We start from the raw sequence: 27,040 nt of genomic DNA, 5'->3' as shown, positions 1-27,040 counted from the left end.
ATGCATGTTGGATAGAAGCAGACCTATTCTTTGGTACCAAATTGGACTAAGACTCTCAAAGGGCTGCCAGCTACACCTCTCCAATCAAAACCTTGGATACAAAAAGCTCTTTCTCCTTTGTAATGTTCCACTCAACCCTAACCCAATGTTTCTAGAAAAAAAAAAAAAAGAAAGTTGTAGATTATAATTCATAAATGGCTTAAAGGTTTGTGAAACTGTCCAATTCCTGATCCAGTCACATCCACTAAGAAATAAGCATTATGTATTTGGAGCAGTAATCAGAGCAGCAGCTGGTTACTTCCATGTTTATTGGCCAGAACATCAACATAGCTACTGATTTATACAAACTAACAGAAGTCATTTTTAATGCTGCTTCACAGCATATGCAGTTGTCAAGCCATTAGCCAACAGTTGTAGAAAACGTTTTCATTTACCTGAGATTTCACAAATTTAAGACTGCAGATTTACATACAGTACATTTTGCATATATGTATCAAAATTCTTGTTGGAGAAATAAATTACAAACAACGGTACAAAACTACTCCAAGCCAACCTTTGTTCAACAAGAACGTCTGTGTGTGAATTTTACAGTTTTATTTTTTTGCATTACTCTTACAGTAAGTAAACTATTCAGTTTATACAAAATAAACCTGGAGTTTTATATAGTTAAAAAAATCATCTTTGGCCAAAACAAAGCTCTCTATTTTTATACATAGATTTATATTTATATATATATATATATATACACACGTCGGATATTTTACATGACCATGTAGGAACCTGTACAAATACTTACAATAGACAGAACGTTAAAAAGTTTCATAATTTACAAAAAAAGAAATCCAAGTCAGAAGCAAAACAGTCAAACCCATCACCTGTACAGATAAGAAAGTACATAAACACAGACAGGGAATAAACAACTTTGTAATAAAATACTGCCTGCTGTTTCGAGACAGAGAGGAAGAACTTAAGTGGAGAGAAGCTACTTCCCTCAGTGTCTTCAGTACTGCGCACATTCTGATCTCTAAGGGTATGGTTAAAAGCACACTCCTCTTAGTAAAGTGATTTCCTACAAACATCAATACTATTCTGCAAACTGTTTACTCTGAGAACAGATTCAGTTAGATGTTAATCTCCAATACGCAAACAATTGTCACAAATGTTTGTTAAGAACAAGCATGGGTAGGTACGCCAATGGGTAGGTACGCCAATGGGTAGGTACTGCCATCGCTGGGCCCTGCCGGCGTAGCAGGGAAGACGACACTTGATCATCACAAGCAAAGGCCTGAGAGGCCAGCACATAAGACAGAAGACTGCCAGAACTGACATCACCACCTACTTAGGTCATTCCTTCTAACAGTTTCCCGAGCACTGCTTAAAATGATGATGATGATCTGTCTGGCAGTGTGACAATCCATTCCATAGGTCACGCTTATGATACTCCAAAGGTGTCAGTGGCAACGTCACTGACAAATTATCTGATGGTTTCTTAGACTGAGAAGTTTGTCCCATTACTTGGAGAGGGAGTAAAAAACCATTATGTTAAAACTGAAGGAGTCATTGGATTAGGAAAAAAGCCAACTTAATTCAAGTTGAAAGGCAATGCACTTAGGTGGGACTCAACTAAAAGAAGTAAAATCAGCAGCTGTTCTAACTGAAAAAAGACTACAGCCATTCCAATCCTCAACAAAGAATAAAACCTCAAACATCAGTGAATTCATAGCAACAAAACCTGTGCAACTTCCACAAATGTTTCTTAGGGGGAAAAAAAAAAAAACAAAACAAAACAGCTTTTTAGAAATCTGCGATAAAACAGCAATATATATGAGGTGTGTGTGTATATATACATATACGTACACACTTAGTATGTACTCGTAAAACTGGAAGCAGTCGTAGGAGTTCTTTAAAATAGAACACAATGAATTTCTAATGTACTAAACAATTTGTAAAGATAGATACAATTGCTGTCAAAACATGCCAAGTTGACAAGCTTTTGAAACTGCTTGCTTTTACAGAAAAGTTTTTCTCCTGTTAATAAGTATAAAGTCACATTTTATAAAACTGTTCAGGTCTTATTCTAAATTAATTTTAAAAAGAAAAATCACTTGTAATTTTTTTTTTAACAAAACAGAACGTTCATGATGTTGAAGACCTAAATCAAATATTACACCTTTGCCAGATGTAATTTGGAACAAGAAAACATTAGCCTTTTCTGAAGAAAAAAAGAAAAAAAAAAACCTCAACACATTTTTCACGGAAAAAGAAAACTCCAACTAGTCAAAATTCAACACTAAGTCAGAACTGCAAAATGTTTTTAACTACAAGACAGTTCTTCGTAAATGAATACTCATTACAGCATTTCACAATTTAAAAGAAACTGAAAAACTGCTCACTGCATTAATGACTGGCTTCGCCCTCTCACAGAGGCTGGGACTCACTTTATTTGACTTCAAAAACTGGCAAGTTAGGAGTCTAGACTAGACAACTGGCTTAGATTTTCTTCACTGACAATGATGACAGATGGGTGCACTCAAAGAGAAATTCACTCATCTCTGCTGAATACTGGAGTCATTAGATAATGTGCTTAAAGTTGAAGACAAACCCTACACTCGATGCCAGATTCTCTTCTTGAAACCCACTATGAGCAACTGACAAAGCAGCAAGAACCACCTATTCCCCACTGGTAGAACCCAATTACCAGGCAAGCAGCTTTTGGAACCAATGCTATTGTTGCCCTGCCTCAGTTTAAAAGAAGAAGGCCCAACTTCTTAAAATACGTTTCAAGGTAACCAAGATAACGTACCTGTCATTTTCCAGGGTTATCTACCAAGTGGATTCCAAGGCACCCTTACTTTTTAAAATTATAGCTCAACATCACCATACACAATATTTCTAACAAATTAAGCAAGACCCACCATCTTCACTTGACTGCATGCCCTTATCTTTGCTTATAGAACACATTTAACCAACAGAAGATGTCACTCCTTTGAAATGACACTGCTCTGGTTGTACAGGCCTGTTCTTTCCCAGCCAGTTTGTTTGTAAAGTTGCCTCTGTGTTATTCTGATAAAGCACTTCAGAGGAAGCACCGAAGCAAATAATTAGCAGTGCATCAGATTTACCCAATTTGGTATTCTGACTTGAAAACGTCCCACTAATCCCATCATGTGAATGCAGTGGTTGTGGCCCATCATTGCTGCTAATAGCTAAACCCTGTCACCATGAAGCAACTTGATGGTAAGTTCACTTGCACTTGGATTTCTTGAACAGCTTCATTAACTGCTTGAATCTTTCTGAAACCTAAGGGAGGACAAAAAAAAGACATATCATTGAGGTCCCGGATTTCCACACTTACCAGGACAGACTGATCTGACAGCATTTTTTTTTTGAAGACCATTATTTTGTTTTTTATTTGCTTCCAACAAATTTTAGAAGGAGAGTTTTAAGAGCACCACTAACAGGTTAATTTGATGAAGGAATTCTTCCTATACTTTTGACATATGAAATAGCCTCCAGGTTAACTATGGAGACCTAGAGCCGACTACTGGTTTAACACCTTGTCACAAGTTACCCTCACAAAAAGGAAGGAAAAAATTAAGGCTTCAAAGTCAATTAGACCTGAATTTTGCCAGGCATAACTAAAAGATTCAAATGTAATGACAAAAGCTTGTTTTGTACTCCTCAGAAAGCACAATTTATTGGTTATTTTCTACCCTCTTGTACAACTGTTGCTTGAGGTATTTATGGCTCATCATGGAGTAATTTGCCTACTAGGGATTTTACAAAACTGGTCTGTAGATGAGAGTCAAACACCTTTTTGTTGAGCATAGCTACAGCTTACATAGTGACCTCATCCAATTGCAAGCTAGTACTTCTTATTGCTATAGCATATTGCTATAGCATATCCACCAAATAGCCAACTGGGAAGAGTGGCATAAACACAGAGATAACACTGTTTTATCCAACCATCCTCCCCAACAGCCTCTAAACCCTGCAAAGACTCTGCAACCGCAAATACAACATCCTAAAAGCCAAATCCCAAGCACGCAGGATTTCCTTACTTAGTCAAATAGGTGTTTCTCCCTTTTTAAATTTGTAGGATAAAGATAGCAATTCAAGACAAGTACAAAGTTATATGCAAACCTCTGGATATACTCTACACCAATTTGACATCTGTGTCTTTTGAAGATTCTTAATCAAACAGTGAAAGAAAAATCTTCAAGAAAAACGTACTTTCTGCAAAATCCTGATATTTTTCTCCAACCTCTAATTTTTATCATTTTATAATTTATTAGATGTGTGCAAAGGCTTTGGGCCTCTCCAAATTACCTTTCTTTATCTAAGTGCTGATTCAACAATACAAACAATCCTGTTGTCCCTGGCTTATGACTGGGCACAGGATGTTCAAGGTACCAATTAAACAGGTATGGAAAAATCCTTGGACCATAATATCCCTACAATATATATTTTTAAAAAGTAACAACTGGGAGAAGCTAAGATTATTTTTCAAGAACACCCCAAAAAAAGACAGGAAAAAAACAACTCGAAATTGGCAGAAGACCCCTGAAGGTTTTTGTTCAACCGCAATCTTAAATGTAACAACATAGCTGTTATCAAATACAAGAATGATAGCACCTACCTGATTTGGGCTTTTTTTCAGTCTAGTGGCTAAGGAAACAAAGGTTTTGCTTGATGGTCCTTTTCTCTGACATTCCAGTAAAATTTCTCGGTCATCGTTTCTATAGCAAAAATTTATTTTAAAAATATTAATACATATATATGCACATGCACACAAACAAATATATATATCCAGGCATATATAAAATACTCAGTATTTCCAAACTATGGAACATGAGTTCAAACAGCAGTGAAGAACTCATGGAGGATCCTCCCCTCTACCAGCACAGAGTAACAGAGTCAGTATAAACAAGTGGCAGCAGAGATTACACTGCACTGGTAGGAAGGGCAGGATTACTACAATAGAGTTAGCCCAAAACCAAAGTAATCAAAAAGAGTTTTAAGCTTCTAAAGCAGACATTTGAACTGGAATTGAAAACAACTCATAAATTCAACAATGTGCAGTAGCTCTAGGTGGACTTGCCTCAGGTTGCATGGCCAGGTGGTAGTTTTCACCTAAGGCCCACTCATGTTCAAAGATGAAACAGAGAGGTGTAAGGTGTAATTAAGCCACTCCTGTAAGTAGCTTAATATAACAAATGTATGCCGAGCACGTCCACCATTCACATGAGATTAAAGGACCAGGAGTCTACTTTTAGGTGTGCCACCCATTTGCTCTTTGTCTCACTAATGAATTTAAATGTATGTAAAATATATGTAGACACAGTCATCATACAGTAGCTATTACGCATCTTTGCTTGAAACTTGCCACATTCCAATAAATTCTATTTAATTTCCTCCATGTCAAATAAAAATGTAATCACCATTTTTTTTAAATAAACTATTATTTTTTTTTCTGGCATAGTTCAAAGATGGATAAAGACTGTAACACAAAAAAACTAGTGAGATTCATACAGAAAACTGTAGTAAACTCTTCCTACCTCACTGGTTTGCACATTAAAAATTGTATTAGCTTGCACAGTCTTTTATCCATGAAGTAGCTGGTTTTCTTTTAAAATGCTACCTAGAAACTTACTTTATATCTGTACTTACAGTTCAGAAAAGTCTGTTGTAAAAATGTTAGGAGCCCCTTATAAAGTGTTCATTGTAGCAAGAGCAGCAAAACCTACTAACTATAGTTCCTTAAGGACAAGAAGGCACCACAGTAACTTTGCGTGTTATCTTCAATACATGCAGTCACCTAATTTGTCACCCCCATCCTACCAACTGGAACATATGGGCTGAATGGTTGACTAGTACATTTCTGCAGATTGAGCAGCATAGAACCCAAACCAGAAAAGGGTTTGCTCTCATGCCTTCTCTCTGTGGGGGAAATCTTTAGCTGCTCTTCTTTACCCAGTCACCAACACTTCCAGGCCTTGTAGGAACACCAAAGACCTCCATCCCCTACCAAGCATGGCAATATTGTGCAGTCTTGTCACCTCACCGTTAAAGCTTTAAGAACAAAAGCAAAAAGTACTCTTGGTTTGGGAGATCTGGGTAAGTGATGGAATTAGTTACAACGTATGGAAGACACCTTCTTTAAGGCAAATGTGATTCAACTTACTAAGAAATTACTAAAAATTATTCTTTTCCAAAGGCTGTGAGCAGGATTACATGAAATCAATTTCTCTCTTAATTTTGCTTCCTCTGGACAACTGTTCTAGAAAAAAGGATAAAATAAGATTTTGGCGCCTTTCAGTGGTGCTTAAGAGAAGGTATCAATTCCATAAAGCCATCTTGTACAAACAGAAGGAGGCTCCCACTCCACTATTTACAGAACGATGTAGAGATACCAAATAACTTCAGCCATCAGTTAAATATCCTTTCCTTCGCATAGTATTTCACGTGGTTTAAAACAGGGGCATCAAACTAATTTTCACTGGTGATCATATCAGCCTCACAGTTGCCTTTAAAGGGTTGAATGCAATTTTAGGACTGTATAAATGTAACTATTACTAGGTGAGTTTTCCTGGTGAAAATGAGTTTGACACCTGTGGTTTAAAAGAAGCTAAAACAATCAAACAGATCAAATCAGAAATTACCTCGTCCAGGAAACTACTACTTCTCCCTTCTTTTTAATGATGTTTTTGGCATACAGACTAGGTGATGATGCAGATGAAGCCACGGGAGAAGAGTCTTTGTTCTGCTGCAACTCATTCTTCTTAATGGAACATTGTTCGGGTGCTGAATTTACCTCTTCAGACTTTGCATCGCTTGCATTGCTCCCTTCACCTCCTGATTCAGTTTCTTTTCGTTGCCTTTTTGAGTTGTAATTCTCTTCAACAGCCTCCTTTTTCCTTTTTTTACTAGTTTTATCACCTGTACTTATCTGGTATCCTACACCAGTATTTGAAGTGGATTTTATTTCAAGGTTACATTCACCCACTGCAGTTTCATTGGAAAGCTCTTCTGTTAAGTTTATAAATGCATCAGAGCACTCTTCTAGTTCTTCCTTTTCATCGTTGATTTCTGAGTTTCCCGTAGAAGTTTCCTGAGTTCTGTTATCTGTAGTGGATTCCACTACATGACATGAAGTTTCAGTAATGACATCACCTGTTGAGTCTACGTATGAGTCTATACTGCAAACAGCAGGAAAAGCAGCTTGAGATCTAATACCTATTTCATTTATGTTTTCAGATACTTTCAATTTCTGTGCCTGAGATTGCTCAGAGCCTTCATCTAGGTTTTCAGCGTCATGGCTCTCCATGCTTGAAGGTTTTCTACAGTGTCCATGCAACCCAGCAGTTCCTTCCTTCCCAATACTATTATGCAACTCCTTTAGAGGTTGAGGTAAGGCACGATTTTGTTCTTGTCCAGTGCTGACATGATGCAACTGATCTGTCTTAACCAGATCTAGTTTGACAGTTTCTTGCACAGTGGCTGCTGTGACAGTCTGACCATCCCTTTCTTTTTCCTCACTTCTCGTTTCTTCTTTTTCAATCTTGGCTGAGGATGCCTGCACCTCCTTCACTAAAGCCACCTGATCAGATATCATTGAGGCAGATGGCACCGCACGCCTGATCTTTACAATAAAATGATCGTTGGATTTTTCCATGATCACTGCTTGCATTGGTAGGCTGGGGCGACACTGAAATCCGGGAGCAACAGGCCGACCTGTCCACGATGAAGAACAACTTGATTTACTGCTGGAGTTATCAGATTCTAAAGCCAAATGAATGTCTTGTTCAGTGGCATCCTCCTCTTCAAGAAGAGCGTCTTCGCTGTAATGTGCACTGAGAACACCCTCCGGTGTTGAGCTAGAATTATTCTCAGGTTTTAGGAAGCTGAGGTGAGCATCTGATTTCAAAGGTGATGGAATAGTTAATGAGACAGCCAAATCTTCAAGGAGGACAGAAGAAACAAATGATTTACTCTTTTGTAAATTGCATTCATCCTCTTTGCATAAAGCTGCATTGGTAGCAACCTCAAACATGCAGCTTTCATCTAGTACATCTGGATCAACAGACATCTGAAGCTGAGATACTAGAGAAGGAGCTCTTACAGGTGAAACAACAGGCCAGTTAATATCTTCGGCTGGTCGAGAGTCCACGGAAGCCTCCTTTGGAGCAATCTCTTGCAGTAATCCAGCAGCATTACCTCTGCCTTTATGACTGTCTAAAACTTGTTTTTCTGGAGTCCTGAATTCCCACTCATTTCTGTCAATATTGCCACTGTTTTTTTCCAAAAGATCAGAACCTTGCAACAAGCTTTTGAAAATTTCACCCATTTGAGCATCACTTACAAGATTAAATGTAAGACTGGACGCTTGCTGTTCTGTGAGAAGCTCATAACTTAGATCAGACTTGTTAGCATCTCTGGATAGCTGGAATCCTTCCTTTTCGTATTTTCTGCCCTTCAATGGAGTGAGAGTGCCTTGCAAATTATTCTCTTTACAGAGGTGCACTTTAGTTTGGGAATTCCTTGTGTTATCAATGGAGTTTAGACATTTTGTGAAGGCAGTTTTTGGTGCATCTGTTTTACTTTTTTCATGGTGACACTTAGGTTGCTGACAATCCACAATTTGCTTCGAAAGGATATATTCTTCAGGCTTTTGAGATCTGTCCTTCAGAGACTTTTTTCTAGATCGTTGCACATCATTTTTATGATTGATCTTGTGCTTTTGCTTTCCTGCTCTTTCAAACTTGCCCTCCTCACTTTCATTTCCCACATTTACTACATCACATAGTTTTATTGTAATTCTCCTTATCTTTTCAAATACATAATCAAGCTGTTCATCTACGAATTTCCATAACTGTTTTTTCATATCTGATACTTGTTGTTCAAAAAGACGGTCAACTATTGCATTCTTTTTAACTTGCTTAAGTTTGGACTCTATAATATCACAGATATTCAATTTTAATTTCTCACCTAATGTAGACATCTTGGAAAAGTTCAAGTATTTTATTAATGATGTAAAATTTATGATACCAGATTCTATAATTCTGTGAAAATGCTGAACTGGGAATTGTACCTTGAACTTCATATAATTTTTCCTCATCTGTTTTCGTATAGCTCTGAGCATCTGCATGATTTCTTGTATATTTGAAGGTTCAACAATAACATGAACGATTTTTTCAAGAGAAGCAAGGCTCACAGTTTTATTTTTCTTCATATCCTTTGAAGACCTGCAAGTCTGATTTTTATGCCTCTCTCTGTTCTTCTTTGTACTTACTTTGACAGAAACAAATTTTCCATTATCTTCACTGCAATGCACAGTTTTGCTCTTTTGATTCTGCGGACTGCTGGTCAAATTTCGTGTCTCAGGAGAAGCTTTTGGTCTTGAATTCTTTGTATTTTCAGAGCATCTTTCTGGTTTAGGTTTTTCTTCATCTTCATCGCTACTTATGATTTCTCCTTCCTCTATTTCATCTGAAGAGATGCTTAGCTGGGACTCCATCTCTAAGTGTTCATCAGACATGCTAACCGGCTTTTGATTTTCTTTGTTTACCTCCTTGGACAAATTCTTCGAGGGACAGACAACAACCGTACTTTCAGGAATTAAATCTGTAAAAAGAAAACAGATTGCTAATCACCAAAAAGAATTTAATTATAAACAGACACTTTCAGAAAAACTTGGAAGATTCTCTTCTGTAAAGTGATAGTTCAGAACTGTTTGTGTGAAATCGCCCATGAAAACTCAGGAGCTATAACAAGTTTGGGTGGTTTGCTCCAGGAGCTGCTAGTTGAAGGGATTTTTCTGAGCTTCAAAGGGCAAATAAGACCTCAACATTTCACCAAAACCATGTGATCTGTCTCACAAATACATCATTTGAAAACAGAAAAATCTAGCAGTTTCCATCAGTTTTGAACTTCTCTCCATTTACTTCAAGAAGTTTTCTGAAGGCTGCACAAGCTAAATTTTAACTCTAACATCATTATGAACTAACATTTACATACCATAGGTGGCTTTTAACATTTTCATAGCAAAAACAAAATAAGAACAAATGATCTATTAGTAATGTTTTCATTCAACCATCTTTTCCAGAGAAAATGTTATTTGAGTCTTTCAGTAAATGGACTTATTAAACAAAAAAAGAGTACTAGGCACCACATCTATGATAAAACTTCTATCCCAGTTTTTGATGCATTGAAGATTACCAGCACTGTAACTAAGCACAACAGCACAGAAAGCTTTTTCCTTAGAAATTTTGGAGAAAGCCTCCAGTTCAGGTTCCTGAATGACAGAAATGAGATATGTGAGAGGAAGGCTAAAGCTCTGCTGAAGGTAGCATACTTTACTCTGTCTCACAAATAAATGGATTAAATGTTTTATATTTTTGAGATATCATTAAATACATATTTAATCATTATTTAAAATTCAGACCAAATGATGTTTTGTTAAGAAAAATAAGCAACTACAGTTAGCTACAAAGCAGCATGTCACAAAAGATGAAAAGGCAAGCTCATTTCCGTAGTATAAAAATTCCACTGAAGTGCATGTGTATTGATTAACAAGATTTTACGCTTGCTGGGTGCTCTAGTTAATAAAACACTCATGTGTTCAATCACACATAGATTACACTGCTTAATGACCACTAAAAACATAAAAGATCGTATCTAAACTGATGTCTATAAAAAATGAATGTGTGACTAACACTTTAAAGTAACATTTGAAAATGTTTACTTTACACAGGAGCAAAATTCTACAGGAGCAAAAACATCTTCCACCTCTGCCTCTATTGCAGTTTTATAAGGATCAATAGCTTCTCAAAATAATCAATATTTTCACAAACCAAATAATAAAATGAAAGTGGTCAAAATATAGTGTTAATATATGTATCTCTGTCCTGCAGAAAAACAGAAAGGTGAGCACTGAATTTCAAGGCCAAGAGAAACCACAGCCTCCTGTCAGTTTAACAAATGCAGAACATTTGACACACATATCATCAGTCAGATCACAAAGACAACGAGGCATGTAATTTCAGAGCTGAAAAATCACTGCTTTGTAATTTAGCAGCAAGTTCTGGACAGGATGGATTTCACTCATAAGTAACTGAGTGAAACACTGTAAAATCAGAAGACTACTTTGATGTTCATCTATTCTGATCCCAAAGCTCTTGTGGCCCCACAGATATTTCAAAGAATATCAACTACTGCAGGAATGAAATATAAACTGCTAAAGGAATTCACAGTTAAAAGAGTAGGTGTCTCAAGCACAAGAGACAGAATTCCAGACTAAGATTTGTGAAAAGACATAAGGATTATGCTCCAAAACGTAAGAAAAAGGATTTAAATGCCACTCTACCATTCCTCTTCTAGTAGGAACTCTAAACTTCCAAGAAAACTTTTTATTAGTTGCAGCAGGACATCACAGGAAGAGTTAAACTTGCACAAGTAAAAGATTTAAATTTTGGGTCACTCATTTTCTCTTCTTGTGAGTGCTGTCATCATATTTTATCTTCCTGACATAATATTTAGGAGGCAGCTCTTCATCAATGCTAAATCCTAATATTCTATTTGTTCTATTTTTTCCTTACTGACTGACTCACAGTTATAAAATATATATAAAAACTCACAGTTGAAACTGATTCAGATGGAGAGCATAGCCTTCCCTTAGCTGACATTCCTAGAAATTAAGTCTCACTCTCTCCAGCTTTCTCACAAATAAATACTTGAAATAATACGATCCTAAGTAACTTTTGCCTCTACAATGTCAGAGAAAAACCTAATGAGATCTCCTCAGAACTAACTGTAATTAAGAAACTTCTATGCATTTTTTTAGAAGTTAGTACACTAACTCTTATTTCAACCACTCATCTGTCAGTAGTGACCAACTCCAATTTTTATAGCACTAATGTTCAAATGGCTATAATTATGGCTGCACTGTTAAATGGTTCCACCACAAACAAAAAAGGCCACTGAGACTTATACAGCTGAAGAAGGAAGAAATTATATTTTTGAGAAAGCAGTTATAAGAAGTCATTTCTGCTTTCCATTAATGGGTCTTCTAAGCCTTTATGTAGAAAATAAATTAGAATATACATATACAAATACCTTTGTTATAACTCTTCACAAGACCTTTGCAGGGACTTTCCATCTTAAGTGCTTTAGCCAAAGGGCGCATTGGACTGTTCAGTGGACTGATCGCCTTTGGAATATACCTCAGGTGATTGAGATCAATGCTCAGTATTGAGCTGTCATCATCAACAGGAACAGGGTTACTTTCCCTGTCCTTAGTTCCAGGATACGTCTCAGCACTAAGAGAAGATGCTGCAGTACTGATTTCAGTTAGGTCTGGCTCCAGATCACAGGCATTCTGGTCAACTAATGGTTCATCCTTATCAGTTAACATAGTTCTGTCAGGTGACTCAGACGCATGCATATTGATTTCACATATACTCTTTTCCTCAGTGGGACACTCAAGATTTTCTGCAGCCACGTGATCATCATCCTTCTCTACTTCCATTAAAGAGTCTGGTTTTGTTTCACAAATATCATCTGCGACATCACAGGAATTCAGGTCACCAGAACTTTTGGCTTCTGAGACATCTAAGACAAGGCTTTGAGAGCCGCATTGGTCTGCTGAGCTTTCTAGCAGTTGGTCAGCAGCTAGCCACATCTGATCTTCCTCTTTCTTTTCTGCTGCTGACTCTGGAAGGGCTTCCATACTTTCACCAGCAGGTTCAGATAGTGCCGTTTCTGCTACTGCTACGTTATCATCCTGCATCACACCCTCTGTCACAGGCAAGTTTTCACACTCTGACGCACTCCCTGCCACCTGCAGGGGCAAAAAAGATTCAGGATGATTCGGATCTGTCACTGCTGCTGCTGAGGCTTCTGATTCCACCAGATCACAAGCTTCTGCTGCTTCTGATGATGCTTCAGCCTGCATCTCATCCGGAACCAACACCTCTGCTGCTTCTGGCAAGGCTTGGGGGTCTACCTCACCCAGTTCTCTTTCTGGTAAGGTTTCTGAGCTCAGTTCATCAGTTACCACTGCTGGCAACACTTCAGACTCTGCTGGATCTGCTGGTGCTGCTGCTTCCAAGGCTTCATTTTCAGAACTGACAGAAACAGGAAGTGCTGGTTCCAGATCACTTTGAGCTGTGCTGTCCAGAACTTGTAGTGTAGAACTAGTTTGCTCTGTAGGACCACACTTAACAGGGTGGGCAGGACTGAACAGCTCTGCCTGCAGCGTGAGCTCTGCACTTCCCTCATCAGTGGCCTTTTGGGAAGGTGTTTTAAGTCCATCCGGTGGAGATCGACATTGTTTCTTAGCAGGAGAAAGAGTTAAATTTAGCTTTTCCATAAAGCTAAGTTTTAAGTCTTTGCTTTTTGTCCCAGTGTGATCATCTTTAGTTTTGGAAACTTTACTGTCTTTTACGTTATCTGCTACTCCGCATGTTTCTTCTAGCTTATAGAACTTGTTTCTCTGACTTTTTGTAACATCTGTACCTTTCTTGGATTCTTTTGCAGATTGGTGAGAAATGTCTTTTGCAACTTTTCTTTCATTTCTAAAATGTCTATTTTCATCCCGATTCTCTCTCTCTCTTTTCCTTTTTTCTTCAGTTCTGTGTCTTTCCAATTTGGAATGTGCTGTTTCCCATTCGTATCTACTATTTTCCTTCAAGCGTGCGTATTTATGCTCTCTGCTGTTGGAATCAGAAGGTGAAGTCTTTCCTTCTCGAGAAGTATGATCATTTGTTCCCCTGTCTCTCCTGTAGTCCATGTCTTTTCCTTTTCTAGACTCTTCCAGGCGACATTTACGTGATTCATGAAGACTCTTTGAATGTTCATTCTTTGAGTGTGGACTACTCCCTCTACCAGATTTCCTTGGTTGCTCTTGTAGCTTTTCATTTGGTCTACTTTTTTGGCCAACATTTTTTTCATCTTTATCATGTGTTTTAACGTCTTTTTTAAATCCATTTTGTGATCTCTCATCAGCACGCAATTCGTCTCTTGTTTGCAATCTGTCTTTACCAGTAGCTTGTTTCTCCCAGGAAGAAACGCCCCTTTCTAGTCTTCTTTCTGCACTTGGACTGCATTTGAGTTTTACGCTCTGATTTTTTTGTTGCAACTCATTTTTACTAGCCTTCTCCGAAAGGGTCTTCAGCTTCTGCTGAGGATCTGAATTCCCCTCTTCACTGTCATCATTTCCCGTGCCCTGATGTACGTCTCTCCTGTATTTGTTGACATTTCCCCTGCTATACTGTTCATCACTTTTAATTTCTTTTCTTTCCTTTCTGTTGTCCTTGTTGGAACTATGGTCATAGTTTGGTAGACATGCATGAGTTCCATCGCTGCAGGGCTCTTCGGGAGGGTGTCTCAGTAAACTTGGAGTGCTTCTTTTTTCAGAGCTAGACTTCCCATTGTCCATATGAGATGAGTAATTGTGGTATGTATCTTTTGAACAGTCATTTTTCATTCTGTGCTCCATCTTTATACCGTCACCTAAATCAGAAGGCCTGAATCTTGAATCTTTCGTTTTACACGTCTCAGAGCACCTTCCATTAGTTGATCCTGGTAGGTACATTCTGGTGAAATTACTTCGATGATTGGGAAATTCCGATAGCCTGTTTATAAAAAGAAGAAAAGCTACGTTATTTTAAAATTTATTTAAAAATAACAAAAGCCTAATTGTGATGAACCCATGCATCTCTGAAAACTGATCATGCTTTCTTGCAGCTTCAAGTTGAAAAAAAAAGGGAAAAAAATAGAAGTTTAATAATTTCCACAAGCACACAGCATAAGAATATAATTTATATGCATATTTTTCAAATTAAATTTATCTAAAGAAAAAACAAGAGCTGTGGGAAAACACTGTTTTGTGTCTAATAAACAATTTCAGTAATTCAAAATAGCATTTCATTGTTTAGCAATAAGAAGAGCCTTTCCCTAGGAAAAAGTTGCTCTTTACAGCATTAGTGATTAAAAAAAAAAAAAAAAAAAAAAAAAAAAAAAAAAAAAAAAAAGCAATTAAATAGTTTACTATTTGGTAAACTGCCAAACAAAAGAATAGGTATAACTTAAAATACCCACAAAAGTTTCTTACAAGTATATAAACATGATCAGATAAAACGCATGTTTTCAGTTCCACTATCCAGTTGTACCTTTGATGGAGATTACTGATTTCTTCATCCTTACGGTTAATTTCCACTCTTGCTGTTTTGATAAGTGCTGAAATATTCTTTTTGAGAGCTTGGTTTTCATTTTGTAGAATGACATTCTGTTTTAAATATACACAAAAAAAGAGAGCAAGAGAGAGAAAAAATTAGAATTAAAGTATCCAAACATGTAACAAGAACAGTGAACTTCAGAACATATAGAAACTGTTTCAGTGAAGCCAGAATTAAGTCATAATTACTGAGATCCAAATAGCTTTTTTTTTTTCCTCCTTTTAAACATCATTCACATTTATGCTCCCATTTGTGTTCCTGGTAGTTTAGAGGTTTTAAGCACAGTTTATTGAAACTGAAATATGCCATAAACCAAGTAACCATAGAGCTAAAAAATTGTAACCCATGCCTTTGCTTCATTCTTTTACTCAATCTACTGCTTCCTCTGGTCACTGCATCAAATCATAAATATAGCTTTTAAGCACTTTAAGAGGGTAATTGTTTATCTTTCAAGGTATCAAAACCAACTTTGCGTGCTCTATCATTCTAACATCTCTAGATATGATGTTTTAGAACCCTATCTGTCAACCCTAGAGTTAGCCCCTTCTCTTAACAATTGTGCTGAGCAAAACTGGCTCAGAAAGGCAGACAACTTTTGCAGAAAACAATGCAGCAGCATCACAAGGCAGAAGCTGTTTACTATTGCAAAGCATATTGCAGAATTGCCCAAGATAGTCTAACCATATAGAATAGCACACCATGGGGATACTAGTCCAAGCTGAAGAGCAGTTCAGCTTTATCAAAATGGCACCATGTTCAAAGCAATGCAAACATCCTCTGCCAGTTCTAATGACAGTTCAGGTACCTTTGCAACACTTTCCCTAGTACATTAAAACCCCTATTTTTTAAACAAGTGACCTGGATAAATTTCTGATAACTATTGATATGCTTATTTGCTAATTAAGGAGACAGAACATAGCTTTTAAGCAACTGAAGTCTTATTGCATGCAGCACTGTGTAACAAATGAATTTACCTACTGATTTTGTCAGTAGGCTGTCCCGGCAACTACCCGAGGCAGAACAAGCTCCCAGCACCTACAGAGGTGCTTTACAAATCATCTGCGCAATGGATCAATTCTGGAAAGCATGCGAAATTCACTCTCAAATAAATATTCAGTTTGCTCTACATATATCTTGATAATGTTGTCCTTTGAACTACATTACCTGTGCCTGTATTTCCTTAAATTTCTTCATCAACTCTTTAATTTGCTGCTGACATTTTCCATATTCTGTCTGCAACTGTCAAAGAGAGAAGAATTCACAATGTAGAAGTTGACTTAATTACACAGAAAAGTTACTCCTCTAGATTTGTAGTGAGTTCACACAGTAATGCATATTACAAAGCTCTGTTTTGGCTTTTTTTCCAAAAAGTAACATATTAAAGCCATATTAAAACAAAAAGCTTCAATATGCTCCAACAGGTATACTAGCCTCTAAAACATCACGAACACTTAGATAAGAGGAAACCTATTTGTGCTTGCTCAACAGTAACAGGCTAGAGAGTAAAAGAAACCATATTACTGTGAAATTAAAGACACAATTATTGACAAGCAGTTCTCCGAGTCCTACAGATGGGGACTTGTTTATCAGATTTTTATATAATACAGAACAGATAAGGAAAAACCATCACAACAAAAAGTTACTACAAACAAACCCGGACTGCAAAGGACATGCTCCTGTTGAGATCACTAAATTAAATAAGTATATCTGCCATGAGCCCTTCTTTAAAAGCAGATGGCAACAAAACTTTCACAGAAGAATGGACAACTTCCTCATTGTCATAGTTAGAAGTCAACTGCTTTCAAACTTTCAAATTGGCATTTTTATCACTCAGTAGACTCCTGAAGGATTTGCTACAGCATCTTCTATAGCGCATTGTATCTGTGAATGTTGTTCCTTTTACTCCAAAGCTCTAGTTAATCTGTGTTGTATGGACCAGGATAGGTGCTGCCTGAGTAAGAGTTCTGCTGATTTGCTAGAAGCAATTATCTACTGCATGGTTGTCTTCAGTCTCAAGGACAAAATTTAATGACACAGAAGATTAATCCATGACCTATCTGCTTTAGTCTGGTAAAATTTGTTGGGAAACATGTCAAGACTAGCTTTGTATCAGAGGTTTGAACAGATATCTAACTAGAAAGAAATCATGCTAACATTTTCCCATAATGCAGCTGATACACAAACCGCACGCCAAAGATGTTAAATGGGAACAGAACACGTCACAGACTGACAGATACACTTTGTCTGAGAACCTTGCTGACACAACAGTTTATAAGCACACTCTTGTTTTTACTTATTTTAAAATGCTCCCTATTTTTCCAATGATGCAAGCATATTGACAACATTTTTTACACTTTACACAAGAAAATTCGGACCAAAAAAAACTCCAGAATACCAGGATTATTTTTATCACATTAATACACACCTCATTGTAGGACGCTTCCTTTGCAGTCCCTTCTTCAATTAATATCTCATCAAACAAATTTAAGCTGTTTCCAGCTGGTGTAGAATTTGGAGCAGAATTGTCTGTAGAAAGAAAATCAATTACTTAAAGAAAAAGTTATTTTTCTAGCCAGTGTGCATTGTGTCACTGAGGGAAACACATTATCTTATCTGGAGAAATTCCTATCCTGAACGTTAACATCTATGTTAGTTTTATTGGAAATACTTGATCCAATTTACATTGACATAAAAGGTAACAATGAAGTTCAACTGAAAACATCGTGTTAGGAAAAAGTGAGAGATATACAGGACACCTAACAACAAAGATGGGTGCATTTTATGACTGTCTAATAAGTTGTTTTAAGTCAAAGGAGAGCTAGCTCACAGTAAATCTACCTAATTTACAAAGAAAGAAAGGCTACACCCTAGGAGTTATCTGAGGTTCTGCAATTCCAGAGCCAGTAGATGATAGAAAGACAGAATAAATGTGTGCATCCTACAGTTCATTCAGCTTTAGGCCTGACTTCACCTTGAAAACATTTGCAGTTAAAAAAAAAAAAAAAGAGAATACTCAAATGCCAATGACCTACACATCTACAAACATCTACATCTGTTGATGAGAATCAAATGGAGTTACTGTAGAGTCGGTATGGGGTTGAATAGCGTGCTTCTTGTGTTGACTAAATGTTCTTTGCTGTTTTATTTTCCCTCACAAACAGAAACTCCCTAGCTTCCCAACACCCAAACATCCCAATTCTTTTGTTAATCAAATACGCATTACTGACAGGACCTGACTTATGACACCTCTGAAATACAGATTCATTTGCAGACAAATAAATGAAGTTAGCTATGAAAACTGTGCTTCAGTCCTTCAGACAATACCATAATGCTAAGAGTATTATTAACTTGATGCAAGACAACATGCAAATAACATCCATATAGAGCAAAAATTGCACCGACCTTCTTTTCAAATTTAAAAAAAATAAAAAAATCCCTCAGAACTAAACTATTGTGCCGGGATAGAGGTAATTGTCTTCAGAGCACCTAGCATGGGGCTATGCTTTGTATTTGTGCTGAAAACAGTGTTAATAGCACAGGGGTGTTGTTGGTACTGCTGAGCAGTGCCTACACAGAGTCAAGGCCTTTTCTGCTCCTCACTCCAGTCCACCAGTGCATAGGTTGCAGGTGAACAAATGTTGGGAGGGGACACGGTCAGAACAGCCGACCCCAACTGGCCATAGGGATATTCCATGCCATATGATGTCATGCTCAGCATATACTTTGGGGGAAGGAGGAGGAAGAGCAGGAGGGATATTCAGAGTGAGAAGAGGGGAGGGATATACAGAGTGATGGTCACACATGACGGAGCCCTGCATTCCTACAGCCGCCCACCCATGGAAAGCAGTGAATTAATCCCTTGTTCGGCTTTGTTTGCATGTACAGCTTTTGCTTTACCTGTGAAACTGTCTTTATCTCAACTCAGGAGTTTTCTCAGTTTTACTCTTTCGATTTTCTCCCCCATTCTGCTGGGGGTGGGAAGCAAGCAAGTGGCTGTGTGCTGCTTTTTAGCCAGCTGGGATTAAACCTCAACTATACAAAATGTTTGCATTGCTTTAAGATATTCCTCCTTGCATCTTTCACGTTTACTAAACAATGTATCTCAGTATGTGAAATATAGACTTAGAAAATACTCTCACATGGTATAACAAACACAAAATGGAGAGTGAGAAAATATGTATAGATGGTTTATGTTTGTAGGATATAGTACCATACTTCCATATAAATTCAGTGGCCTTTAAAGAGAAACACTTGTTTCAATACTAGGAACAGTATTTAATTAAAAAGTACATTAAGACTCCTAAAAACTAACATGTGCTGGGTCCTTTTCTTTCTTACCTTCAAAGGAGTTAAAAGAGGAAATTAATTTAAATTAGCATGTGAAATTATTGAGAAAGTAACAAAAGGTTAAAGGGATCTACTGAATGTACTGTATCACACGAAGTATGTTTTGGAGCTCCCACTGGGGATTTAGTGATCACTGACTGTTAATTCTGCTCCTGAAGCAATTTAAAAAACACAAAATAAAGGTGCTTTTTCCAAGTTAAGATATCCAATATCAAGGCACAAGTAGCTAAGGTTTCTCTGTGTCCCTTCATATGCCTAAGTCTCTTAAAATAGCCAGCACCATAAAAAAACTATCCTGTAATTATTCAGCTCATAGATTCAAGAATTGTCTGCTGTATTTATACAGAGTGTAACATATGTGTCTTGAATTTAAACAAGTAGCTCACTGAAGCATATATTCTACCAGGTAACCATAAACTTAAATCTAACTGTTGTTTTATTTGAAACCAGCCTAAGAAGCACAGAGACTCCATAATGGTCCAAGCCAAGCAGCAAGATACAACCAACCTACCAGGAACTGTCAAACCGTTGTCCAACCCATCATAAATATCCACTGAGCTCTCATCACCTTCCTTGAAGGGGGAAGCTTCAGCTAAAGAAAAAAAAAAAAACAAAAAACAAAAAACAAAACACCACCAAAGTAAACATTTAGTAAGCTCCCACCTCTAACTTTTCCATAAAGTAAGAAGTGTAGCTGTGATTCTAGACCAGCAGAGAGTAGTAAAAGTAGCAGCACAGACTAGTAAAAGACAGTACTGCCATCTATTCACACACTAATGGGTTCTGTATAAGTGTTTGAATCTAAATCTCCTCAGTCTCTCTTCATGCCTTCTTCCAATGCCTTTTATCACTTTGATCTCCTCTATGTGAATTTCTTCAGTTCTGCAACAAATATTACTATGAAGAAAAATATCAATATCCACAGTCCTTCTGAGGCTGGGCATCTCACAAATATGCATCAGATCAACTAAACTGTGGAGCTGGAAGTAATGTTAGGCTACCTTGATTGCTGGTACTATACCAGATAGTGCATTTGCTCTTACAAACAGCAAACAAAGGAACAATCCTCCTAACCATCTGAATACACGCTTTGGAGATACAGCAAAGGTTATATACCTTAAAACACAGGGGAGAGATTGGTTCCAGGCATCCTCTTAAAACATATCAGAAATCCAAAGTACAGCGTTATGGTTTTAAAATCTAAACTTACCAATGGTATATAACTTACAATGACACTGTGCCACAGCTGTTTAATTACAGTCGAAGTATTTGTCCCAACCTTAACTGTTTCCATTTTGCTTTCTAAGTTATTTTTGGACATATTTTTTTTCATAAGACTGCTTGTTTTATTTCACTGCAAAACAGAAAGTAATCTAACACATCTTACCACCATAGTGGATATCAAACAGTCCCAGTCCATCCTCGTTTGTTGCCATGATACAAACTCCCTATGGCTTCCCCATCTACGAGTAAAATGCCAGAAGACAACAGATTGATTGATGTTTTCAGAACAACATCATGAAACAGAAGCATATTGAAATAAGTCAGTTACACCTGAGCTACCTGTGGCCCTTGCTATTCAACAAAATCCAACATTACAGCAACAAAACTCAAGATAACAAATGAGGTTTAACAAGAAAAGTAAGAAATTATCTGTCCCATAAATAGGCATTCTGAAGAAGATATTCAGCTGTACCTTTTATTCACATGTATCAAATAAAAATGCTATAAATCCTGTACGAAAACGAACGTGAACAGGTTACCTTATATATAAACGTTTATCTTAACCAGTTAAAATAGTATGATTTAATAATTCTGATCTCTGCTGACCATTTAAGAGCAAGTTTTCCCTGCCTGACACCACCAACCAAACCTATAACGAGCAGCAGCAGACAATAAACATTTGCCTCCCAAGGTATGTACCAGTGCTCAGCTACAGGACATGCAGCACCCACCACAGCAGCTATTGCAGGGTGACTTTACAAATGCCCACGCTTGTAGCACCGACACACAAGCACCTCTGAAGCGGGAGTAGCAGCCTGCGACACCAAGGCACCCGCTGCACGGACCGGAGCCCGGGAAGGAGCCAGGGCAAGCAGAGGCACCGGCCGGAGCCGAGCGGCAGCGGCCCTACCCCGCTCCACAGGCCTCACCCCCCTGCACGGGCGGGAAGGGGCTCCCGTCGCCTCAGTTCCTGTCACGGCGGTAGCGCCCGGGACCTCTCGGGGGTCAGGGCGGGAGAGGCGCCGGTCGCGGCCCGGCCCCCCAGCAGCCCTCACACGGGTGGCATCCGCGCCCCGCAACCGCCGGAGGGGCCGGCGAGAGAGCCCGGGGTGAGCAAGGCCGAGCCGAACCAAACCGGGCGGCGGAGTGGAAGAGGGGAGGGGGAGCGGCACCTCGCGGGGCGAGGCGGCGCTGAGCGCCCCTCGCCCCCCCGCGGTGGAAGGAGGTGAAGGAACGACAGAGGCGGGAGGAGGAAGGCCCCACTCGGCCGGTCGACACGGCCCTCACCTACCGGTCAGCCGCCCCGCCGCGGCCCGCAACCCCCGGCCCGCGACGCCCCGCAGATGGCAGCTGCAGCCGCCGACCCCCCAAGGCCGGGCTCCGGGGCGGCGGGACTCTGGGCCGCGGCAGCCAACAGCCGCAGACGCACGGCACGTCCGGGCCGCGGCCTCGGCAAAACCCGCCCCCGGCCGGGAGCAGTTGGCGCCAAAGCCAGGAGCGCGAGGCGGCCGCACTCCGCCCCCAATCCCGTCATCGCCCCTCCCCTTCCCGGGCGCGCGCCCCCGGCCCGGTCCGCGCTCCAGGCCGAGCCGGTGGACCCCAAGCGCGGGAAGCGGCGCTGCCCCCAGAGCGTGGGGCGAGACGAGTGGGGCTGCTCCCGCCTTCGTCTGCCTGGCGGGCGAGGGGCTCCAGCCTGGAGGTGGCTGGTCACGCAGCCCGGTGCTGCGGCCGCCGGGCCCTCCGGTAAAGGCTGTGGCGGGTGGAAACGGGGGAGGAGCGGCCGCAGGAGGCTGCTTGGGCCGTGTGGAACGGCACGGCCGCAGCAGTGGCACACACACTCACCTGGAATCGGCTGTGTGCGGAGGGCCGTGCGCCGCTGCTGCAGTGGCTGGACGTGAGGCAGCTCCGGCAGGAGGACCGGTGCTGAAGTCCCGATGCTGCTGTCAGCGGGCCCGCGGGCAGACCTCTCTGGAAACAGTGTCAGATGCTGGCCCGGGCACCGTGAGCTGGGGAGGGTGATGTAGAAATGCTAACACCATGCCGGCTGTCTTCCTCCCTAGCCTGAGCCGCCTGCTTGGGTTAGTCACCGCCCGCGCTCGCCTAGTCAGGGCTCTGGCTGAGCCCAGACTTAGATTTAAAGGGCTCCAGGGCGGCCACCCTGGCTTGTGGCCGTTGGCTGGGACCTCGGAGAGACTACAACTCCCGGCAGGCAATGGGCGCCAGCTGACCCGCGGGCGTTGCGCGGTGCATGCCGGGAGCTGTAGTTCGGCGCGGCCGCCGTCACGGCGGGCGGGCGGCGCTTATCTTTGCCTGCGACGTCGCGGGCGCGTGACGCTGCCAGTGAAGCGGAAGCTGGGGCTCCGCTGCGCGTCCGCCTCGCGCCCCACGTGCCGCGCGGTCCGTGCTGCCGGCGGCTGGGCGCGCGGCTTCTTCCCGCTCCCGCCGCTCCCCTCAGCGCGTCGCCCGCGCTCCGGCGGCCGCGGCGGCGGAGGAGGAGGAGGATGGCGGAGCTGCGGTTCTGCCTGGCGGAGCCGCTGCAGCTGGTGGCGCGCAGGAACGAGAAGAGCAGTGCGGAGCTGAGCAGGTTCCTGGCGAAACAGGTGAGCGAGCGGCGAGGTTCACGGCCTCCCTCCCTCTGGGGCGCGTCTCGCAGCGTCCCCCGCGGAGGGAAGAGGACACGTTTCACTGCCTTCCCCCCTCCGCGCCGCCATCTCCTCCCGGCAGCTTTGTCTGCTGCCCGCCCCGCCCGGCGACCCCTCCCGCCCCCTCGCACCGGAGCCGCTCGATGGGAGCAAACCCTCCGCTCGCTTTCCGTGCGACCCAGTTACGGTTCTTTCCCCTCCTCGCCCCTTTCAGGGTTGTGCGAGTGGAGTCCTGCGGGGTGGGTTCTCTCCTGTCCCCTGGTACTCCTTCTGTTGCGCTTCCTGAGAAGGCATTTTGCCCCGTGGTTAAAATTTTCAGTGTCTTCCTTGTCGCTTAAGGTAGCTCTGAAAACACGATAGCCAAAGGTGGCATGTTGTTTAGCAAGCACTGAGATCGTATCTAGTCCTTTAGCTGCAGCATGTTATCCTGGCTGTATGCACGTCTTCTTTAATTGCCTTAAAACAGCCTGTGGGGTAAAAAGGTAGAGGACTGAATTTTCTAGGATTTGCTTAATTTTTTAAATCTCAGTGTGGTGCTATTCTCACTGGCTTCATATTTTTGTCTGCCTTAACTTTGCAAAGCACCAGCTGTATTCTACATGAGTTGAGATCTAGCTTGTTTCTATCTCTGAAATACTTGAAGGCATCTAATAACAGGATATCGATGTATCAGATGTTATATTATTAATACTTTTCGGGATAGAGCTTTTGAAGCACTTAAGTTGTGCACGCACTTTGGGGCTCAAAATCCATATTTCAGTTTGAGTATCTAGGAAACATCCCAGTTGTTTGAAGATGATAAGGCTAAATTATATTTTTTTCAGACTGTTGCTTTCCGGTCTGAATTACTGTCTCTTAGTTATGTTTGGGGAAGGCTTTCATACTGGGGATGAAGGTTCTCTGTTAGTAGACAGAAGGCTTTTTCTATCAGGATCAAAGTAAAATTGACATGAATGTATATTCCTGTGTTGGAGAGATGATGCTAATTGATGGGAAAACAGTGATGAAGAGCTGCTATTCAGGAGAAGGACACAGCTGAGAAATAGAGATGAGGATAAAGCGGATATGTAGTGTAACATACAGATGGAGTGGTGAACCACAAGTGAGTGACCCAGGATCTGAGACTGAGAAAGAGACTGTGCCGTTTCCTTTCTGGCAACTGTTTTGAGATATACTTCAGTTTTACAAGGCTTGCTAGGTGTACATTATTAAAGAGTGATTACATACAGAGAGCCTGGAACAGCACATTAATGAATAATGAGATGTTCTTTTGAAAACTGAATTGCTATTTCCAAGCTTGGAAGCTACAGATCTAGGAGTATGTTTGGCTTATCTTGCCAGTGAACCACCACTGACCAGTGAACCACCACTGACTCCACGCATCGTACCTGGTTTCCTACCAGTTGCTTTGTATGTAACTTGGGAAGCATGCATTTTGGAAACCTAGAGGTCTCTTTGCTCTGTAACTTCACTGCGTCTTTCTGGCATCTTATTTCTTCAGTGTTCCATAATAGAATGGAACTTGCACTCAACTGCTAAGTAAGGAACAGTCTTTTGAGATTGATAGTAAAGCACTGTTTATGTGGTGATGGAAGATCTTGCTCTTTGTGCTTTAGTATGTAATAGAAACAGAACCTTTTCTGTAGAATGTTTGTATACCATTAACTCTGCAAAGGTACAGCAAATTTCTCTCTTCTCAATGAGGAAAATTGGATGAAAAGCTCTCTAAAACAGTCCTTGTTTCCTGATTATTTTGTGGGTAATTTAAGCAAACTGTATAAGCAGTAGGGCTCCACAAATGCTGGAATGTGCTTTTGCTTCTGCATGTTACTAAAGGTCTGTTTGAATCAGAACATTTTCCTGTGTAGAATTCCAAATGCAGATTTTGTGCAAATGAGTGTATTTTGGCTCCCTGTGATGGTGTAATTTCAGTAGAGAGGTTCATTAATGTGAAGGTGAAAATGTTAGCAGGAATGGAACTTTAGTACAAAAATATCCTTATTTGTCTCTGTCCTTTGAGTGTGCCACTATGCATATGTGCAAAGACATAAATCAGAAAACTTGCCCCTTTTGGATATTTCCTCTATTTAGTCTATAGAACCATGTTAAATGAACTGGCCATCTCAAGTATGCCATTCTAGATCTTCTGTTCTATTCTGTTGGTGGTTTAGCTTGTTATCCTTCATTTTGCCTTTCATTTTTCTATGTAGGCTCTTATTTATAGCCCTTCAGTCTTCACATTTGATGCTGAGAAGTGCCTTTATTCCTTTGGGTTTTTTTAGTAAATTTAGGAAAAAAACGTTGACCTAGCTGTCCCAAATTCACACAGCTGCTCATTGGCTGTCAGAAAAATGTCCTGATGTCCTGGCAACTAAGACAGGCAGTTTTTGTCCTAAAATGTTACTTTAGCTTTTTATTTGATAGGTGAAATAGGCTTTACATCATGTAGCATTATAAATAAAGGAAGATATCTTGCACTTTTTCTTCCATACTGGAGTGTATTCTCGTCTCCTTCTGCTGCTAGTGTTTTGGTTTTTTGTGGTTTTATTTTTGCTTTGGGAGACGGTATATTAATAAATACAGTGATACAAAGTCAAAGAGAACATTCTCTCTATCCTTGAAGGAGCGGTCTGTCCAACTCTATCAAATATGATGTACTGGAGGAGGTGTGGGAAGTTACAGCTTGTTCTGCAGGTAGTTGAAGCTGCCTTGTTCTTGTGAGACTACATATCTTCCTGCCTTTTAAATTTTTTTCTTGAAATATGTGAGTTATAAGAACACTGCAGGCTCATGTTTTGCTTTATCTTACTGAAGTGGACAGCTGCCAAAAAGTGTGGTCCTACTTAGTTTTCTTTTTGCCTATTCCCAAGGCCAAGCACCACCTTTCTGTTGCTTCTCTTGTCCTGAAACTAGTGAGTGTGCTGATGTGGAAAATCTATTCAATGTTCCCACCCAGTGGAAGACTTTGAAAGATGGATTAATTTGGATCATCTTGCCAAATTGATTGCTGCAGAGTCATAGAGTGTTAGAACTGTTGTATAAGGGAACTGAGGCAAGAACACTTGTTTCTGTGTTGGAGGGGAAGAAGGATCTCCCATGTGCACCCATTATGCCCTCCTGCTCTTTAGAAATGTCCCATTGTTAAATCTATGTATGGTGTCATGTTCTGTGGAAGCACCTGTGAGCCACCATCAGAATTGTGGCTTTCACATAGGCGCAAATTGTTCCTTGCTGTGATTTTTCTCTTAGTAATCTTGTGTTTTGGATTAACTCAGTTCTTAATAAAGATTTCTGTACATTGTGAATAAATGTAGTGTGAGTTTGAGAAGGAGGTGTGCAACATGCTGCCGGAGGAACAACTGGGATCATGTTTGACTCCAGGTTTCACTCCTAGCTGTTCTTCTGTTTAATGTCTCTTTCATTAATAATACACAATGTGTGTATATATCCTATATTTGGAGGGGCAGTCTTATGTGATGTTTTCTTAAAGCAGCTGTTTGGAACTGTGGGTGAAAATTTACTATCCCAGATTTGAACACCAGAATTAAACACTTTCAGGTCAGCTGTCCTTTGCTACTGGTTGAGAAAGTT

The 27,040-nt window shown here is 40.3% G+C and overlaps 2 protein-coding genes across 4 annotated transcripts in view; one reads left to right on the top strand and one right to left on the bottom strand.

The window, feature by feature from the left end:
* Positions 1-291: 291 nt before the first annotated feature.
* Positions 292-22,969, bottom strand: CASP8AP2 (caspase 8 associated protein 2). Of its 3 annotated transcripts, none has more exons than XM_065059575.1 (10): positions 22,650-22,969; positions 20,971-21,046; positions 20,095-20,175; positions 17,662-17,762; positions 16,401-16,475; positions 15,171-15,286; positions 12,115-14,633; positions 6,663-9,624; positions 4,640-4,739; positions 292-3,300 (listed from the first exon to the last, which is right to left on the bottom strand). In XM_065059575.1, exons 2-10 carry the CDS (start codon positions 21,017-21,019, stop codon positions 3,244-3,246), a joined length of 6,060 nt encoding a protein of 2,019 aa, XP_064915647.1. In that variant the 5' UTR covers positions 21,020-21,046; positions 22,650-22,969; the 3' UTR covers positions 292-3,243. The 3 variants fall into 3 exon arrangements, with proteins under 3 accessions (XP_064915647.1, XP_064915645.1, XP_064915646.1); XM_065059573.1 differs by lacking the exon at positions 22,650-22,969 and adding an exon at positions 22,099-22,310; XM_065059574.1 differs by lacking the exon at positions 22,650-22,969 and adding an exon at positions 22,095-22,305.
* A 13-nt stretch (positions 22,970-22,982) lies between these two features.
* Positions 22,983-27,040, top strand: part of MDN1 (midasin AAA ATPase 1) — a 105,097-nt gene continuing 101,039 nt past the window's right edge. The window contains exon 1 of the mRNA XM_065059572.1: positions 22,983-23,407. Within this exon, the coding sequence (XP_064915644.1) occupies positions 23,309-23,407 (99 nt within the window). The 5' untranslated portion in view covers positions 22,983-23,308. The remainder of the gene's footprint in view (positions 23,408-27,040) is intronic.

This window comes from Columba livia, chromosome 3, assembly GCF_036013475.1.
Source record: "Columba livia isolate bColLiv1 breed racing homer chromosome 3, bColLiv1.pat.W.v2, whole genome shotgun sequence".
NCBI classification, from domain to species: domain Eukaryota; kingdom Metazoa; phylum Chordata; class Aves; order Columbiformes; family Columbidae; genus Columba; species Columba livia.
The sequence above is the reverse complement of the archived record's forward strand: the minus strand, read 5'-3'. Positions and strand labels throughout refer to the sequence as shown.